This window comes from Sorex araneus, chromosome 4, assembly GCF_027595985.1.
Source record: "Sorex araneus isolate mSorAra2 chromosome 4, mSorAra2.pri, whole genome shotgun sequence".
Classification (NCBI taxonomy): domain Eukaryota; kingdom Metazoa; phylum Chordata; class Mammalia; order Eulipotyphla; family Soricidae; genus Sorex; species Sorex araneus.
This window is the reverse complement of record NC_073305.1, coordinates 190,396,046-190,411,579: the sequence shown is the minus strand read 5'-3', so window position 1 is coordinate 190,411,579 and position 15,534 is coordinate 190,396,046. Positions and strand designations below refer to the sequence as shown.

Sequence of the window (15,534 nt, the reverse complement as noted above, 5' to 3'; positions counted from 1 at the left end):
TCAGTGCCAAGCCTCAACTTCCTCATATACTGCTGCACCATGCTATGGGCAGCAGCCTAGTGGGGCCCCTGGCCTCTTTAGGGAAAGGATGTGGTGGGGCTGCAGGGCCGCCCACTGAACATACCTGACCCAGCCCGGCCCAAACCATCGGACAGTGGCGAGTGTGGCCTCCCTGTGGCCTCCCTGCCAGGCCCAGAGACCAGCTCCCCCTCTCGGCACACCGGTTCACTGGCAGGCGTACCCACAACCCCCATGAGGGCACCCTAGGTCCGTCTGCCAGCACGATCCACTGGGGCGAGCACCCCCCCGCCCCAAGCCCAGTCCAAAGTTACCTTTATCACTGGGCCACTCCCGGAAGATCTGTAAAGGACACTCGTCATCCTCGAGGATGGCTTCCTTAGCACCTTTCTCATCCGAGTGCTGAGCACCTGGAGGCAGCGTGACCTGAGAGGGGAATGGAGATTGTGAGCCTCTGGCAAGAGTTCACAAGAGGCTAAGGCAGGGCGCTTGCCTTGCACATGGCCAACGCCACAACCCCCAGCCACCCAGAGTGATCCCTGAGACTGCCTGGTGTGGCCTCCAAAATTCTAAATGTCTGGGATGGGAGAGACTCTCCACAGTAGTGCTCGGGACCCCTGACCACCCCCCACTGACTCTGAGCCCAGTGACATAGGCCTGATGGCATTGGGGCTAGGATCCAGTGGGTGGTGCTGGGGGCAGAACCTGGAACTCCCTCTGAGCAACCTCCTGGCCCATCTGAGCCTTTTCTAAATTCAATATGCCAAACACAGTAACAAGCCTCACACGGAGGTGTTACTGGTGCCCGCTCGAACAAACCGATGAGCAACGGGATGACAGTGACAGTGACCTTCCCTGGAACGAGAGTCCGAGGTAGGACATGGGAGCCATTTCTCATGGAAGACCCTGCAGTTGCAAAGGTATGGCTCTTGCTCATCACGGCCACCTGCCCACGCATCCCCAAACGGGCTGAGCAACGGTATCCTCTGGCCACACACGTGCACGACTGCCAGAGAGCCATGCTGAGTCAGCAGCACTGGACGCCCCAGGACTCCTGAGGCCGCAGAGCAGACACTACCCCAATGCCATCAGCACAGTTAAGGCCATGGCACAGCCCCAACAGGTCTGAGCCCCCCACATGCACTGGCTGGCCTCAGTCCCACCGCAGCCTCCTTGCTCGAACCTCACTGTCTGCATGGCTGCATTCCCTTCACACATAAACGCTGACTCAGCACATGTGTAAGGTGTGGTCGGTGTGGTCATGCTTGCTCTCGAGCCGAGCATGCCACGTCCTTCTACTCTGACACTGGTCAGACCCCTCCAGCCCACCCCCTGAGGATGAGGCGCTCTGGGTCCTGGTGAAGCAGACAGGCAGGCAGACGGGGCGGGGCTAGCAGTGAGCACTAGGGGATATCATTAAACCAAGGGATAGGATCTGAAAAGTCGAAGCAGCAGGTGGCAACAAGAAGCTCCGAGCCCTAAGCTGCTAAAAGCACTGTTGCCAGGACCCACTTGCGGACACACAACAAAGATCAGATACAACCTTTAACAGGCACCGGAACAGGCCCAGCAAAGGCCGGACCTTCCCTTCCAGAGAAGCTCCAGCAGGAACAAAAGGCCGTGATCAGGCCATAAAGATCACCAAGAGTTTCGAACTCTAGTCCTCGCCAATGCTACAGCAGCAGGCGCTACCGAGGTGGGAGGTCACGGGTGAAGCAGGTGGGAGAAAACATGGGCTTGAACAAAAGAAGGGTATGCATATGCTGCCAGCCCAGGCTACCGTGTCCTGCCGCCATGTCCTGTTGCCTGCAGACAGGCCACCCACAGACCCCTCCCGCCCCACCCTGAGACAGGCAGCCTCGGCATTCTCTGCCTCTGGAGAAGCCTGAGTTCTCTCAAGAGCATTACTCTCTCTCCCCTTTCTCAGATTCTCAGTAAAATAAAACCCATTTTTACTTCACTGTTGTCTCCTACTGAAATTCTTTTGCTGTGAGGTAAAGACAATGGACCCAAAAATCCTGGGTAAAGTCTAGGCCCTTCTTTCCTACAAAAAGCAATTCCTCTCCCAGGCACTTCCCAGGGTGACAGCACCTGCTTCTCTCTTCCCCACCTCACCTAAGTCGCTCGGGAGCCCCCGCTGGCATCACGGGAAAGCCCATGAGTGCCATGTCCGTGAAGCCAGTGCACACAGCCCACTCCTCCCTCCTGCATCTCACAGGCCTCCTTGGGACCTTTGTTCTGACTGAAAAGCTCCCTGTCTGTGGTTTCAAAGCCTGACAGAGAGAAGTGGGGAAGGTGAGCAGGGAGGTGATGGGGGAGTTAAGCAGGAGAGGTGAGGGAGCAGATAAGCAGAGGTGAGAGGGAAGGTAAGTAAGGAAGTGTGCAGGGAAGTAGAGTTGGCTCACACCGATCAGACTGGCACCTTTTTTTGGCAAGGGAGGGGGGAAGGTGTCTCTCTGGGTCACCCAGCAATGCGCAGGGGTTACTCCTGGCTCTGCACTCAGGAATTCCTCCTGGTGGTGCTCGAGGGAACCATATGGGATCTGGAAATCGAACCCGGGTCGGCCGCGAGCAAGGCAAACGCCCTCCGCACTATACTAACTCTGCCCCCTAGATTGGCACTTTTGACCTCCATCCACATTCACAGAGGAAGAGACAAACACTCATGGACTATCCATGTTTTAGGTCACCTGGTCAGTGGTCTTCCAGGTTGGCCATTTATTGCATTCATCCAAGAGGTAAGTTACTGTCTAAGCTGACAGAAAGATCACGGCCCGTCTAAGCACACCAACACTCACTAGGGAAAGTGTGCTGGGGCATCTCACAGTGACCTGCAGGCACCCTTAAAAGCAGAATAAAGCCGTGGAGTTTCCTATTCTGTTTTTTGCTAGGTTGTCCCTACATCTAAAGACCCTAAGCAGCCTTATCCCAAGCCTGTGGGCACACTGGCAGCTGGCAGATATTTGGCACCCGACTATTCATTCCTATTATTCTACTCTTCCCTGGGTGTCCATTTACAAACCCTTGCATTCTAAGCCCTAAAACTGTTTTGCCCAGGGTCATGTCCCGTCGTGGAGCTTTCTGTCAGGGGAAACCGTGTGGTAAGCAGAAAGGTAAGGAGGGATGGGAGGGGTGAGGTGAGAGGTACTGGGGAACTGAGGGGGACGAATAGTGAGGCGAGGGGAGGTGAGGGAGGAGGTGGAAGTGTACCTCCAAAGTGATTTGGCCCATTTTTCCTTTCTGGCCCACTGTACCCCGGGGAGGGTCCCCCACCTGTGGCCACCTAGAGATAGGATCCGCCACTACACTCCTTGTTTTCAGTGCAGTGCCTACTCTGCTGCATCTGCCCCATGCAAGGCCTCCATCCCTGCGCTGCAGCAGGGGAGACTCGGCCGCTGGGATAAGCAGAGGCCTTAGATGGGCTTAGAGAAACCAGCTGAACTGACAGAGCCCTGCGCTTCAGAACTCGCAGAGGTGGGGTGAGGTGTGCGCACCTCACCTTCTGGGGGCCTCTGTCCAGTAGGTCAGACCCCACCCTGCACATCCTTAACACTTCACGTACAACACTGCACTTTCTCTGCCCAAATTCCTGGGCAACTGCACAGGCTTTAATGGAAGAAAAACACGTTTCCCATCTATTTTTCACTGACAGGCAGGCCCAAGTCCCAACATCATGGAGAGTTCTCCCCGGGACCAGCGCTTTCCAGCCTTTCCAGCAATGGGGCGAAGGGCACAGAGGGTGCGTGCTGAGGCGAGAGGCTCTGCTCCACCCCAGAATAGCGACAGTGGTCCCACACGGGGCTCCCGCCCATCCAGACTTGGGCAAACTCAGAGCTGAGGGAGCCACCCACATGCAGACCACCCAGAGCCAAAGTCAGACGCCAGAACTGGGGTGGAGGCCACCTTGGGCTTATCTCAGATCTACAGGAAGGGCAACAGCTTGCCAACAGCCAGGAAGAACTGATCCTAGAAACAGAACCACACGTATACAGTCAACAAATTTTCAACAAAGGTGTCAAGAGGAGGGTTGGGGTCTCAGGAGTCTGCAGCCCACCACCCAGTGCTGAGGAGGGGAGCGCACGAGCCTGCCATATCCTCTGGGCCAAGGGTGAGGCTGCCAGGTTTGTGGTTATCCGACCCCCACGTCGGCCTGAGGGTGGGAATAGGGGGAGACTTTACCCCCTGCTGACACCTGCTGGCTCAGTGGAAAAGAGGTTCCCTCTCTCAGCACCATCCAGGGAGGGCTCAGAGGGCTGGAGTGCACGCCCGGCGCGCACAGCGCCCCCTGCTTCCACCAAGCACCCAGGGCTCCCCAAACAGACAGCGCCACCGCCAACCAAGCTGAGACCGAATGGAGACAGTGGCCCTACCTGACCGAGAAGCAGCTCATCCTGGGCGCTGGGCTGTCCAGGAGCGAGCACCTGCCTGACCTCAGCTGCCTGACCTCACAGTCTCCAACCTCATGCCTGCCTGATCTCACGTGCTCCTGACCTCACACCGCCTAACCCTGCATACTCCAGGATGATTCTGACACCTTGGGTCCCACGGGGTGGCAGCTGGGACAGCCTTAGGACCCAGCTCTAAGAGGGCCGTTACGCTCCCCGGTGCCAGGGAGTGCACCGCAAAGGAAAAGGCAGAGAGCTGACTGCCAGGACAGCTCCCAGCACCCGAGAGTGGCCCAGGAAAGGCCCCGATGTCCTTGCTCAGAGCAGCAGAGGACAGGTGTCACGGGCACAGCAGCATTCCTGGCTGACACCTGGTGGGCTGCAGACCACAGTGAGGCACTCACCCGGGCGATGCAGTACTCCCTGGGATTCTCCTTTTCCAGCCCATACTTCTCCAGCGCTTCTGCCACAGCAAAATCCGCAGGGTCCGTGGTGGACAGCAGGATGGTCTTGTAGGGGATGTTGGGCTTTAGGCTGTCAGCGTAGATCCTCAACGTCCCACCTGAAAGCACAAGCATGCTGTGAGCCGCGACCACAGGAGCAGAGGACTAGGAGCACAGTAGGGCTGGGGTAGGGCTGGGCAGGCAGGAACCAGAAGCACCCCTGCCCGGTGTGAGGAGCCCTGAGCCAGTCTCCAGGGTGGAGTCCTGGGGAGCCGAGAAGCTGGGGAGGACCTTCCATGGTGCCCTGGGGTCCCCGCCCTGACCCGCAGCCACAGGTCTCCTTAAGACAGTGGCCTCTGGCAGAGAAGCGAGGTGTGCCCGTCTCACTGTTTCCCCTGGTCCTTCTGCTCAGGTCTGACCCCAGCACTCCTGAAAGCTTGACCAGTCACATGCAGGGTCAGATGGCAGGTGGCGAACCTGCACTAGAGCAGGAGGAACAACAGTCGCTATGCAGGGAGACGGGGTCCAGGGAACAACAGTCGCTATGCGGGGACACGGGGTCCAGGGGACACTCAAGAAAGCAGACACAGGTGCAGAGTGCAACAGAGGCAGCCATGGAGACGAACACCAGTGCTACCACTTAAGACAGTGGCCAGCAAAGGTCCTCTGGGAGATCCGCACAGCCCGTATCATGGGACAGTTCTACCTCAGACCACTGGGACAAGTAGCTATCAGCAGTGACAGAACGGAGCTGAGCCCAGACTGCGGGACCTAGCCCGAGAGGACAAAGAGTGGACACCGTGGAGCTGGGCCCAGACTGCGGGACCTAGCCCGAGAGGACAAAGAGTGGACACCGTGGAGCTGGGCCCAGACTGCGGGACCTAGCCCGAGAGGACAAAGAGTGGACACCGTGGAGCTGAGCCCAGACTGCGGGACCTAGCCCGAGAGGACAAAGAGTGGACACCATGGAGCTGAGCCAGCCCTGTTGGACTTGGTAGAGCAGGACCAAGACCTGGTTCTGGCTCAGACACTGGCAACTCCCAGCCCTGGGCGTGAGTACTAGGAAGCAAGAGGTGCGGGTGTGCATGTGCCCACACACGTGCATGTGTGGCAGTGTGTGACTCCGGCTGTGCTGAGGTCAGCTCCACTCCACCAAGCAAGGCTCTGCCCCACTCCACACAGAGCCTAAGGAATCACTACGAAAAACAGACACCCCAAAAGGCAAAAGCCATTTCCTAGCCTGTGGCCATGTGTCCTGGGAGCAGCTGTGCTCATCTGAGGCCAGGTGGCATCAGCTTCCCGGACTGGGAGCAAGGTGTGTGTGTGCGGGGGGGGGAGGGGGGGTGTCGGCAGAGCTGCTCCACTGTCACCCTCCCCACTCAAGGCACACCTCTGGAGTCGGCCATAATGGCCAGAGTGCACCCCAAACTATCAGGGATAAAAAACATGTCAGGACTGGGTTTCTCGGGAAGTGGGAACACAGAGCGGCTGCAAAGAACAGTCCAATGTGCACATGGCCAAAGGACCCAGACAGAATCCCTTCTGTCACCTGCCAGCATCCTAGGGACAGAGTTGTGCGCCCCTACCCCTAAAGCCCCCGCCCCCAGCAGCAAGAAGATGAAGCTGATGACAAGACCAGGACAGTTTCAGTCCATGTGTCTCTGAACACCAAAAGTCACCTTTGGATGACTCTAAGCTTTCCTGCCCCCCCTGCCCCAATAACCCAGGAAACAGACACGCATGGGGAAAGATGGTGAACAGGATGGTTCCACAGAATGGCCTAATAAATGGCAGGGTTTAAAGCCAGTGGCAAAGAGCAAAGGAATCAGTAGAGGAGAGGGTGGGGCTTGAAAGAGACCGACAGGTGACCAGCTCGAGGCTGGGACGGAAAGGGCAATGGGCTGGCTGTGTGTCGTTCCACTTTTTTTTTCCCCCTTTTTTTTTTCTTTTTTTGTGTCGTTCCACTTTTAAGATGCTCCTGTGACCATCTCCTAGGAGAATAGAGGAACCTGAGAGCTGGACGGTCGGACACACGCTCTGCATGGGAGCTCACCGCGCACTCACAGCAGAAGATGGGCAGGAAGGTCTCCACGCCTCCCCTCCTTGGACCCTTCCCGGGAAAGACCATGACTGACCCACCTGCTCTAGGTTGGCAGGAACAGCCTGCCCACAGCTGTCCTTCACGAGGCTCCACACACAGCACGTACCTGAGTCTGGCCGCCCGTCAGAACTCCGGAACTCCTGCATCCTCTTCTCTAGCTTCTGCTGCCGCCGGCGCTTCATGACCACCTCAGGGTTGGAGATCGTGCGGGTGAAGCTGGTCTCAGGCATGTCTTTGTAAACTTCGGCAGCCAGTCGGGAATTCTCACTATGGGGAAAGCCCCAGAAAGCCCCAGTGGGATCACTATAGTGACACGACAAAGAAGCTGGTGGCAGGTGGGTGTAGCCACCCCTAGACCCGAAATCCTGGCCCTAGTGTCCATCACCATAGGAAAAGAAGCACTGAGCAGAACTTAACATGGTGAAGCCCATCTGCAGAGCGGAATAAGGAATAACACTTAAGTTATAACTTCAGGCATTTCTGCCAACATATCCTGAAGCAGATCAAGATGGAGTGCAACTGTTCTGTCACAGGAAATAAAGGACGGAAATACTTAACTTTACTATGAACTGCTCTAAAACCTATGATAAATCTTCACTCAAATACCATGATGTTTTAACAACTGAAAGACTGACTTTACCAACTAAGAGACTAGCTCTCTAAAAGCAAGATTTGCAACAGGAAATTGTTCCAACAGTCCCCAAGACAGAAGTCAACTGTACAGAATGAGGAGTCAAAAGCTGAACTTTGTCATAGGAACGCACGTGGTGGTCCTCAGGGCTTCCTCCCAGATCTGTGCTCAGGGACCTCTCCGAGCGGGACTCAGGGGACCCAACAGTGCCAAGGATCAACCCTGGGCTAGCCGCATGCATAGCAAGTGTCTTAACACTGGTTCCACCTCTCTGGCCCAGAAAAATGGACAGTAGCATACTTGACTGGGAGTAGGGAAACTCTTCCGTGGGGTACTGACAGCAGAGGAACCCAGGGCCTCACCAGGCTCAGCCCAAGGCCATCACTAAGCCATCTCCTCCACATTCACACTCTGAAGATGGAGCTTTCAGCCTAAGAAAAATTTAATGAAGATCAAGCTGAGACACAGTCAAGCTTAACTTTTTGGAAGCGGCTCACTTTGCTACACCTGTCAGCCCGTTCCGGAAGCTGATCAACAGCAGTCATAGCATCCACTCGGCACCGCCTAGCCCACAGGCCTTCAGCAGCATACACCTCCACCGACTGCCAGGCTGCCGACAGCCCAGAGAAACCCCTTGGGCCCACTCCAGCACCACGCTGGGCTCCAGCTTTACCCACAAGTCCACTCCCTGCCGTGGGCTCCAGCCCTCACACCAGCAGCAGCTCCCAGGTGTGGGGAGGCCCTAACCCAGGCTGCTTGGAGCACAGACAGCTGGCACGCCATCGGACAGTGGGAGGGAGCAGGCTCTCCAAGGGGCAGTGTGGCCACGGGCTCGGAGCCCAATCACCCAAGCTGTCACAGAGCCACTCCTCTAGAGGGCCCAGAAGGAAATGATCAGAGGAGCCCCCAGAGCGGCAGCATGAGGAAAGACCTTGCAAGAACCACACAGAAAACAAAACCAAGAGCCTGCGCACCTACAAGAACAGGAAAAGGGACAACAACAGCTGACAGATAAAGTGTAGACAAATCTATGGCAGAATGCTTCACCACCATTTGAATTATGTATTAAGTGCTTTGTGTGCAAAACATTTTATTTGTGCTGGGGGCTGCAGTGGGAGGGCACCTGACACAGCTGACTGGGTTCTACCCCCAGCACCCCATACGGTCCCCTGAGCACTGCCAGGAGTAGTTTCTGAGCACAGAGGCAGGAGTAACCCCTGAGCATTGCCGGGTGTGGCCCAAACTTTACCCTCAAAAAAAGAAAACATTCTATTTTTGCAAATAAATATAAACTTCTATTTAAAAAAAAATAGATTACTTTACGGGGAAATGCTGTGTCAAAGTTTGTTTCAGGGGCTAGAGAGATAGTACAAGGGATCGGATGCTGCCTGGCATGCTGTCGACCCTGATCCAACTGAATCCCTGGCACTGCCAGGAGCAAGCCCTGAGTCCTGTCCAGTTTCAACCATCTCCATGAACACAAGGAGGGTGTATGAGGACACAGTACCCGCAGTGCCCACCCCCAGGCTCATGGGGGCTCTGGGGGATCTCCAGAGTCTGATTTGGGGCACATATACCAAGTATTTAAGTGACACAGCAGCAATGGAGGCCTGTGGTCCACCCGGGGAGCAGGCCTCGGGCCTGGTGGGGACAGATGAGAGTCAAGATGGAGGGGCTGCCCCAGCAGAGTCCAGCCTCCGGCCCCCTGACAGTGGCCATAAGCCACTCTCCTGAGCACTGCTGCTGAGCAGGGAACACTGATCTGGGAAGGGCAGATGCGACCACAGACACTGAAGGAAAACTGCACTGTGCAAGGAAAAAGCTGCCTCTGCTGGGAGCAGGCAGAAGTGTTTCCGGCGAGGAGATCAGCAAGGCCAGTCTCCAGAAGAAAGGGCAGTCGTGGAAGGCAGGCTGAGAGGAGCACAGTGTGCTGGGCAGCACACCTGCACACGCCAGGTGCCCCAGAGCACCAGTGGAAGACCAGGCAGACGACCGCAGCTCCCACACCTGACCAGCCCCTCCCCAAGCACCGCTCTGGCTGCAGAGGCAACTCACACGTCCTCCCCTGGGAACAGCCGCTCCTCTCTGTCCGACGCCTGCCGAGACACCTCTTTCTCGCGCTTCTTCTTCTCTTTCTTCTCCTTCTTTGAGAGCGTTCTCTTGAAGTTCTGGATGACTCCCTCCTTCTCCTGCTTGTCGGGGCCATTGCTCTGAGCCTTCTGGTGGAATAAAGATCACGCTGGCACACAGTGACAGAGTTCTCCATGCACAGCATTTTCCCCTCGGGTTCAAACACTGCACGTGAGCAAGGATCAGGCAGAGGTCATCTCCCTGTTCCCTCCGCGGAGCCCCAGCCAGACTTGGGGCAGCACCCCTCCCACCCTGGGCCTGTCCTTTGGTGTATGTGCTGCTGCTCCCTGGGCCCACCCAACTGCTCTGCAAGCTGCCGACAAGCCACGCAGAAGTAGGGTGCAATCAGGAAGTATGCTTGGACCCCCGGCACCGCCTACCCAACAGGGGTAAGACTCAGCTGGGGGTGGCGCAAATAAACAGTCTCGGCTGGAGTGACAAAGGGAAACAGCCAGCGGAAGGGTACTGGCTCTCCCAGGAGTAGGTCACACACACCTATTGCTATGTCCCCAGGGCCACATACTTGGGTCTGCAGCCACAGAGACACAGCCATGCTGGACACGGACACAAAGAGCAGGAGCCAAACAGGTGCCCGGCACACAGCAGACCCAGCTGCTCCACTGGTGGGCAGGGCAGCCTGGCAAAGCCTTCTCAGCGTGCCCGGTGCAGCGCAGGGCCCCACAGGGGGATGAGGTGCCAAAGCTCTCCAGGACAAGCAGGCAAAGGCCAGGCACCCTGCCCCTGCAACAGCTGCAGAACCCCCAAGTCCACATGGGCCAGTTCTGGGCCATGCTCGGGACAAAAAAGGAGTCTGACATGGACCTGCATGTGTCGGCGGCACTGGACACTCACACAGAAGTCTGCTGCTGAGGTCTGCCTCCTTTTGAATTCTTACTGATTCGGAGCTCAGCTTTGTAACATGGGGGGAACAGGGGTGAGTTACTTGATCATTAGAAGATGAATGTTTTAGAAGTGAGAGCTCACCTAACTCCTTCTTGACAAAGTAAGGAGCAGGATTGGGGTCACTGGTAAGAAAGAAGGTGAGGGGGTTGGAGCGATAGCGCAGCGGGTAGGGCGTTTGCCTTGCGCACAGCCGACCCGGGTTCGATTCCTAGCATCCCATATGGTCCCCTGAGCACTGCCAGGGGTAATTCCTGAATGCAGAGCCAGGAATGACCCCAGTGCATCGCTGGGTGTGACCCCAAAAGCGGAAAAAAAAAAGAGAGAGAGAGAGAGAGACAGAGAGAGAGAGAAAGAAGGTGATACAGGGACGAGGAGGCCTTGCTCGAAGTTGTTTTGGAGAGGAAAGTAGAAGGGAAGAAGGGAGCGAGACAACAGTAAGGCCTTAGCATCACAAGCTCTGCAGCCAGGTGAGGCGGCCCTGGGCAGGGCCAGGCTCTGGGCACACGGGCACCCACCTTGAGAGGCAGAGCATCGTTCTCATTCTTAAGCACGAATCTGCCCTCTCGATCATCTTTATTCCAGTTCAACTGTACGACTAGGGGTTTCTCATCTATATCCAATCTTCTTTCTTCTTCAAACATGAAAAAAAAAAAAGAAAAGAAAGCCGTGGTTAGGGATGACGTTCATCACTACAACATCTGGCACCACTGGACCTTCAAGGGAAGTACAAAATGGAGCGGAAGCCAGACGCCAGCCAGGGCTAACGCCCTACAGCAGCCAGACTGGCACAGGAAATGAGATCTGAACACACAACAAGAGCATACACTGAAAAGTCCCCTTCTCAGGGTACCTCAGGTGGGCAGCAGGACCTGGACAAACAAAGGACCCTCTACTGGTGCTAGCCCTCAGCATAATAGGAGGCAGCTCTGCACCCTCTTCATGCTCACTTGTGCTCCTGCCGCCAAACCCGCTGCCCTCACCGTGTGCCCCTCCCCAGGAAGTGACCACATCCTTGGCATAGGCAAACCCTTCTCAGAGACCTAGTAACTCTCAAGACCCCTGACCAGGAGAGGGCGGAGACTACACAGTGCAGCCACTCCCTGCAACCCCACAGCTGAATGCCTGTCCAGCCTCCAGGGCAGCCAAGTGGGCACAGGAAGCACGGCAGGCAGGGAAGCAATGGGCAGGAGGCCAATGTCTCAGGGTCCCAGAGAGCCAGACTAAAAGTAGGAAAGTCGACGTCAGCTGTAGGTGAATGATAAGGACACGGGGATGAGACCAGGAGAGTAAGTGAGGTTCCAGATGAACTAGAAGTGACTACCACAAACCACAAATACCATCATGTGCTTTGCTGCAAGATCTGTGCTGGCTCTCTCTGTGTCTTTTACAGAGCTCCATCAAGTCTAGACCTTCCAAGAGAGTCTGGGCAGAGGCACCTGGCCCTTCAGAAAAGCACTGGCTGCTTTCAATGGTAACAAGAGCAACTGCCAGGTGCCACACCGGCATAGGCAGCAGCGTCCACTGCAGACTCCGGTCCCCTCAGGCGGGGAGGCTGGCAGCAGCAAGGATGAGCAGAGAGGCGGCATCCCCTGAGAGCCTCCCAAACCCTGCGCACAGTCAGGCCACAGCAGGCCTCCTGGGAGCTGCAGGCTCCTGCAGTCAAGGTCTGAGGGCCAAGCTGAGGCCAGCACTAGGACATGCAGGAGGTGCAGGGTGCAGCTTGGGGAACCCCACCGGTACCCACCCAGCCCCAAGATGACAGAAGCACGTCTGTAGGAAAGGCCCCACTGACCAAGCAGGAACCCTCCTGTAGGCTCTGGCATCAAGGTCAGTCCCAGACCCAACGGGCTCCCTTGGGAACTGCTCTGAAGGAGACCCAGAGCACCCCCCTCCAGCCCCCCACTGTCCTATCACCAAGGTGATGCTGTCCAGCTAGTGAGCTCAGACCAGGTCCCTAAGCTCTTTACTCCCGAGGAGCGGGCGCCTTGGCTAGACTGCAGCCCGGGCTGAGCTTGGCCCCACAAAGAATGTGATGGGTGACACTGAAGGAGGCTGTCAGGGACGCCAGCCAGGGTGATTCTGAGGGGAACTGCCAGGGATGGGGTGAGAGCAGTTTTGAAAGGAGTAGGGGTGAGGGTCGGGGCAACTTTCTGGAGGGTAGGACACAGGTCAGGGTGATTATGAGTGGGGTCAATCAGGAACATGGGTGGGGGGATTTTGTGGGAGAGCGCGGTGCCAGCTGGGGTGAATCTGAAGAGGGCTGGGGTACAGGCTGGTGATGCAGGATAGGAGTGCAGGTTGGGGTGACTTTAAGCAGGGTAGAGGTGCGACTCAGTGATTCTGAAGGGGTCAGGGGTGTGGGTCAAGGTGATTATGGGACGGCCAGGGTGCGGGCCAGAGGGATTTTGAGGAGGGTAGGGGTAAGAACGGGAGTGATTTTTAAGGGATCAGCAGTCTGGATCAAGATAATTTTGAGGGGGTAGGGGTGTGGCGAGGGTGATTTTGAGGGGGCAGGAATGTGGGTCAGGTTATGGGAGGCACAGGTGTGGGTCGGGGTGATCTTGAGGGGGCTGGGAAAGCTACTGCCTCCCACCCTCTGGGTGCAGCTCCCAGGCCAATGTTTCACTCACAGGTGACTCAACATTTCTAAAGCACCCATAGAAAATTCTAAATTCTATTTCTACACTGGCAATCAGTCCAACTGAAATTGGCATTTGATATAGACGCTGAGTATTTTCAGAAATTTAAAATGTCAGAAGAAGAAATTAACTATATAAGAAAGCCCTGACTTTCCCCAAGAATAATGAAGAACGACTGCTTCCGGCCACTGATTCATTCACAGTTTCCGGGGTACTGTGACGGCACCCCAAGTCCTCCCAAATGGCCCAGACCTGAGTGCTGCCTCCTTAGAGCTGAGCTGGCTCCACAGGCTGATGTCAGCCATCACCACAAAGTCTGGGGTCGTGCCCTGGAAAAGTGACGCATCAGGCTCAGAGCCTTTCCGTCCCACTCACCTCCGCTGACGTGCACCTCGTACAGAGAGTACCTGGGCGAGGACAGCATGCGCATGTCTGGCCGGAACTTCTCTGCCAGCGTCTCAATCACATCCTGCGTGGTGGCTGTGCTGGACACCCGGATGCACTTGGTTGCAAAGTTCCCAGCAGCTTTGTCTTGGAAGTAAAACCTCATCACCCCATGGAACTCCAAATCCTACGAGAAACAGGTGAGAGGGCTTTGAGAAACATCCCCAAAGCAAACCCTTTCTATAGTCCTAATTGGGGAAAAAGCAATCCTCCAGTGAAGAGTTCTCTGTGCCCATGAGCCACTACGGAGCTCAAGAACGACTGCTTCCGGTCACTGATTCACTCAGCTTCCAGGGTACTGTGACTGCACCCCAAGTCCGCCCTGACCTCAGTCTTGGGACCAGCTGGAGGGCAGTCACTTAGGCACTTGCACCTGCCACAGCAGGGCAGTGAGCAGAGCACCAGGCCGGAGCCACCCTGCATCACTAGATACACCGAGTGAGCACCTGCCCAGAAGTCCAGCACTGGGCCCCCTGGCCAGCCCCAGGGCGGCTGACTTCACAGAATACAATGGGAAAGCCATTTCAGCAGCAATCCCAAGCCCAAAGCTATAGACCATTTAGATTACTCTCAAAACCCGACCCCAGAGAAAGCTGCAAGGACAGCCCTCCTGAACCACACCTGACGCAATGGGCCAGAACTGGAAATGCCACGAGGGCCCATCACCCGGTCGCTGGGGCCGAGGCACTCAGAGAGCAACTCTCTCGAGGGCCACACTGTCTCAAGCACTCAAGTGCAGCTCGAGTTCCACGGTCCCCAGTGCCACAGGTGGATGGGTGAAAGCTCCAGCTGCCGTCTCCAGCAGCCCCGGGATTCTCTTCTCACACTGCACAGCTAGGACAACACTTGTTCCAGCTCCAGAAGAAATCCACCCCACCCCCAACCCTGCCCCAGTCCACAGTGCCTCCTCCTAAGTCCCACCCAGAGAGCACCTCTCCCTCTTCCCAGGGCAGGGGCCACCCAGCAGTGATGAGGGAAGGACCCTGTAGGGTAAGGGGTTCGAAATCAGTGCAGAAGGCACACATGCCTGCCTCCACCACCAGTGCTCCTTTTAACTGTGTTCCCTCTGAAGCCAGCAAGCGTGTGAGAGCTGCCTGGATATCCCAGGGGTCTAGGTGTCAGCCACCAGCCAGCCCACCCAGCCTTAACGCAATCTCCGAACCCGTAGAGCTGTGATTCCAGCCTCACACACAAAAATACACCAGGCCTGAGCCCCACTCCCCGGTCAGAGGTCAATCCTTCCTTCGAGAGGCTGTTCCCACCGTAAGATTCTGGGAAACGGTCAGAGTGTAGTTGGCCGGCAGCTGACCCAGAAGCCCATATGGTCCCCCGAGCCCAGCCAGAGCCAGGAGTATGTCCTGAGCACCACTGATGTGACCCAAAAACAAAGCAGACAAGCACAGTAGCATACCTTGGTGAGCCCGGGGGCCTCCCAGAGAAGCGGGCCCCCTCTCAGCCCGGCCCAGGCGGCAGCTCCTTACCCAGCCTGCTGGGGAGGAGCGGCTCCGGGAGTGGGGGGGGGTAGGTAGACAGACAAGCCCACCCCACAGACCCCTCTTTATCCAAGACACCAACTTTCCTCAGAAAACAATGCAGGAGCAGCACAGGAGGAAATGCAGTTCCTTTGGGGGGCCCCCCTTCCTGACACCCGGCACCCCTGGAGGCTTCTTACAGGGAATCGAGAGAAAACCCCTACAAGGCTCTTCAAGGAAACTCTTTTTTTTTGTTTTGTTTTTTGTTTTTTGGGTCACGCCTGGCGATGCACAGGGGTTACTCCTGGCTTTGCACTCAGGAATTACCCCTGGCAGTGCTAGGGGACCATATGGGATGCTGGGATTCG

General features: G+C 56.5%; 1 protein-coding gene across 22 annotated transcripts in view; it reads right to left on the bottom strand.

Moving 5' to 3' along the window:
* The window catches only part of AFDN (afadin, adherens junction formation factor), a 99,676-nt gene that overhangs the window by 59,846 nt on the left and 24,296 nt on the right, over window positions 1-15,534 (bottom strand). For 11 of the 22 annotated variants that reach the window (XR_008629708.1, XM_055134142.1, XM_055134146.1 and 8 more), the window contains exons 2-7: window positions 13,626-13,821; window positions 11,127-11,242; window positions 9,634-9,797; window positions 7,054-7,214; window positions 4,808-4,965; window positions 333-444 (exon numbers count right to left, since the gene is read on the bottom strand). Coding sequence is in view for 21 of the 22 variants with exons in the window: in XM_055134142.1 (XP_054990117.1) it covers window positions 333-444; window positions 4,808-4,965; window positions 7,054-7,214; window positions 9,634-9,797; window positions 11,127-11,242; window positions 13,626-13,821 (907 nt within the window). In the remaining variant the exon portion in view is untranslated. The remainder of the gene's footprint in view (window positions 1-332; window positions 445-4,807; window positions 4,966-7,053; window positions 7,215-9,633; window positions 9,798-11,126; window positions 11,243-13,625; window positions 13,822-15,534) is intronic. The other 11 variants (XM_055134143.1, XM_055134157.1, XM_055134158.1 and 8 more) reach the window with 3 other exon arrangements.